Source organism: Nannospalax galili, unplaced genomic scaffold (genome assembly GCF_000622305.1).
Source record: "Nannospalax galili isolate Female #2095 unplaced genomic scaffold, S.galili_v1.0 scaffold359, whole genome shotgun sequence".
NCBI classification, from domain to species: Eukaryota; Metazoa; Chordata; class Mammalia; order Rodentia; family Spalacidae; genus Nannospalax; species Nannospalax galili.
The window spans coordinates 849869-853126 of NW_008347042.1; the positions used below are offsets into that span (position 1 = coordinate 849869).

The 3258-nt window shown below is 38.3% G+C and overlaps 1 protein-coding gene across 1 annotated transcript in view; it reads left to right on the top strand.

Moving 5' to 3' along the window:
- Rab33b (RAB33B, member RAS oncogene family) overlaps window positions 1–2672 on the top strand; it is a 12366-nt gene extending 9694 nt beyond the window's left edge. Inside the window, exon 3 of the mRNA XM_008843425.3 lies at window positions 1068–2672. Within this exon, the coding sequence (XP_008841647.1) occupies window positions 1068–1508 (441 nt within the window). The 3' untranslated portion in view covers window positions 1509–2672. The remainder of the gene's footprint in view (window positions 1–1067) is intronic.
- The last annotated feature ends 586 nt before the right edge of the window (window positions 2673–3258 follow it).

Here is a 3258-nt window from a genome sequence, read left to right on the forward strand (position 1 = left end):
AAAAGTTTTAAAATATTCTTTGTTCAGGGCCCACAAGATGGCTTAGGAGGTAAGGGCACTTGCCACCGAGCCTGACAACCAGAGTTCAGTTGATGGGATTTATGTGGTGGATGAGAACTGACTCCTGCAAGTTGTCCTCCGACTTACCTGTGCATGCCTTGGCATGTATGTGTACACATACACATTAATAAAAATATAAAAAATGACAAAACCATGACATTCACATCTTAACTGAGCACTTGTTCTTAGCACCAGGAGTGTTCTGTGTTTCATGTCTTACATCCTTTCCCGATTTTCACATCATTCTTTGAGAAGTTACTACTTCATGCTTATAATCTGTATTCTAAATATCTAGGAAAACTATAAATTGTTCAGTCTAAAGTTACCTAACAAAATCAGTCTCTAGTGTTTTCCACAGAGACCAGTACTCTCATTTAATTTTTAAAGGGAATTAGAAAAAAATGGGGTAATTTCATACATATTGGTTGGAGACTTACTTGTAGTTATTACCATCTTTCATAGGTCTAAAAAGATTAGATTAAGAAAAATAGAGGGGTAATTAGAGGGGTAATTAGCAAATTCATAGGAATTAAACATTCAACATGTTTTTGAAAACCCAGTACATTTTTCTGTTGTCATTTCATATGTTTGGGATATAATTTGGGGCGGGGTTGTTTGTTTTGGCTTTGGGTTTTTTGATACAGGGTCTTACTATGTAGCCCTGGCTGACTCAGAACTGGCTCTGTAGATCTGGAACCCATAGAGCTCTGCTTTGCCTCCTGAGTGCTGGAACTAAAGGTGTATACCACCACATTCAGGCATGGGTATAATTTTATCCAAATATATTTGATCTACTTATATTTAGAAAATGCTAAATTAAAGTATTTCTGAGCCTCATATTAGGATTTAGTTATGTGGTAACTAGACTAGGTCCCATGGGTAACTCTGGTGGGGAAGGGTCCAGGTGTTAGACAGATGGAGAGGTATCACAGACTGTGTGAAAGTGGTTATGCCCTCAGGATGTACCCTTGGGAGGACATTGTCAGTTGACTGTATTTTTTTTCCAGATCCAGTTGTGGGATACAGCAGGACAAGAACGGTTCAGAAAGAGCATGGTCCAGCACTACTACCGAAATGTGCATGCTGTGGTCTTTGTATACGATATGACCAACATGGCCAGCTTCCACAGCCTGCCAGCCTGGATAGAGGAGTGCAAACAGCATTTGCTGGCGAATGACATCCCACGCATTCTTGTAGGAAATAAATGTGACTTGAGAAACGCCATCCAGGTACCCACAGACTTGGCACAGAAATTTGCTGACACACATAGTATGCCCTTGTTTGAGACCTCTGCTAAGAATCCCAATGACAATGACCATGTGGAAGCTATATTTATGACGTTGGCTCATAAACTGAAGAGCCACAAGCCATTAATGCTTAGTCAACCCCCTGATAACGGAATTAGCCTGAAACCAGAAGCAAAGCCTGCAGTGACGTGCTGGTGCTAAATAGCTGTCTGGGTTAGTGAAGTGTCTGATTTCGTCTAGATAGACACTGTGCAGGTGTCGCAGTGATAGGTCTAAGATTGAGTCTTCAGTGTACTGGATCATCCCAATGCTGTTACCATTGTCATGCTGCCTTCTGTATTTTGTATCTACTTAATCAAGTTTGTCACTGTGACAAGACAAGGAAAAGGCCAGTTTGTAACTGGGATTGAAAATGAGACAAAGCTAGGATGACCCAGGCCATCTTTGCAGTGAGAGCTGATGAAGGGTCCTCAGGTGGGCATGATGGGCCAGAGTCGGATTGTGTCCATCCCTATTCCTAGACTATAAAAGAAATACTGAGTCAGCACTACAGGACTTAATAAGGTGCTTTATATTTTACTTTGGTATCTTTAAGCACTAAAAAAATTTGAAATCATCTAAGGAGTCACAAGGTGGGAGAATTCATTTTAACTATGACTCTTAATTGAAAAATCAGTTGTCTTTAGAAAAATCTTAGAAAATTCCAAAGGATATTACTTGAAAGTCTAATCTGATTAGGATACCTGGGCTCCTGTCCTTATTGTCTGTTTAATGACCCAGTGCTGGATAAGATTGTAGCTCTGAGGTATACTTCCAGTTGCTGGCAGCTCTCATGTATTTCTATGTTAGTACTGTCTCATCAATTTTTTTAAATGCTTGAATTTTGTCATCACAGCAAACTATTTTTTGTCAGTATGAAAAAGAAGTTAAATACTGAAAAATATCTTGTCTATCCATCACTGATGAAATGAATATCAAAAAAACTTTTCCCTAAATACTTTTATTTTCAATTTAAGACTTTGCACAACAAAAATAGCATGCTCACACATGAAGCTATTTACAGAAATGGAATGGAAGCCATGTACTTCAGCAAAATGTGCCCATTTGCTGCCTCTGACAGCTTGTAGTCCTTGGCAATTTTAGAGGAAATTAAATCAAAAGATGTTTACTTAAGTATTTTCAGAATGTGGTAAACAAATGTAATCTAATCTAGTTTCAGATTCTTTTGCAGGGGGCCGGTTTACAGGGTCTCCCTGTAGTCACAACTGGCCTGGAACTCACTATGTAGACCAGGCTGGCCTTGATCTCATAGAGATCTACCTGCCTCTGCCTCCTGAGTGCTGTGATTAAAGGCATGTACCACCATGTCCGGCCCTTTTTTGTTTTATTTTGAGAGAATGTCTCACTATGTAGGCCTGGCTGACATAGAACTTGCTATGTAGACCAGGTTGGCCTCGATCTCACAGAGGTCTGCCTGCCTCTGCCTCCTGAGTGCTGGAATTAAAGGTGTGTGCCACCATGCACAGCTGGTTTTAGATTTTTATTTAGTTGTTGTGATGGTCCTAACTGGATAATTCAGTTACAAAAGCAAAATAAGATTCTATTGAATAAGTGAAAGTAAAAGTCCTAAAAAATAATTACTGAATTTTAAATATTAGGACTCAAGTTGACTTTATTTGCATTTAGGAAGATTAATCCATTTTTCTTAATCATGTTAGAATTAAAGGTGAAAAAGTATCATTTATCAAATTAACATTGATTTTATAACTATTTTTATAGTAAAACATAATGGCTGTAGTAATTGTGATGGGTGTAAGAGTTTCTTAAAAGAAGGGAGTTTGTTGACTGTTTTTCAGAACTTTCTACAACTGGGGAAAGAAAGTGTATAGACTTTCTAAGCAAGTCTGTTTCCTTTTGTATTGTTACTAATTTTTTTTTTTCTTTTTGTAAG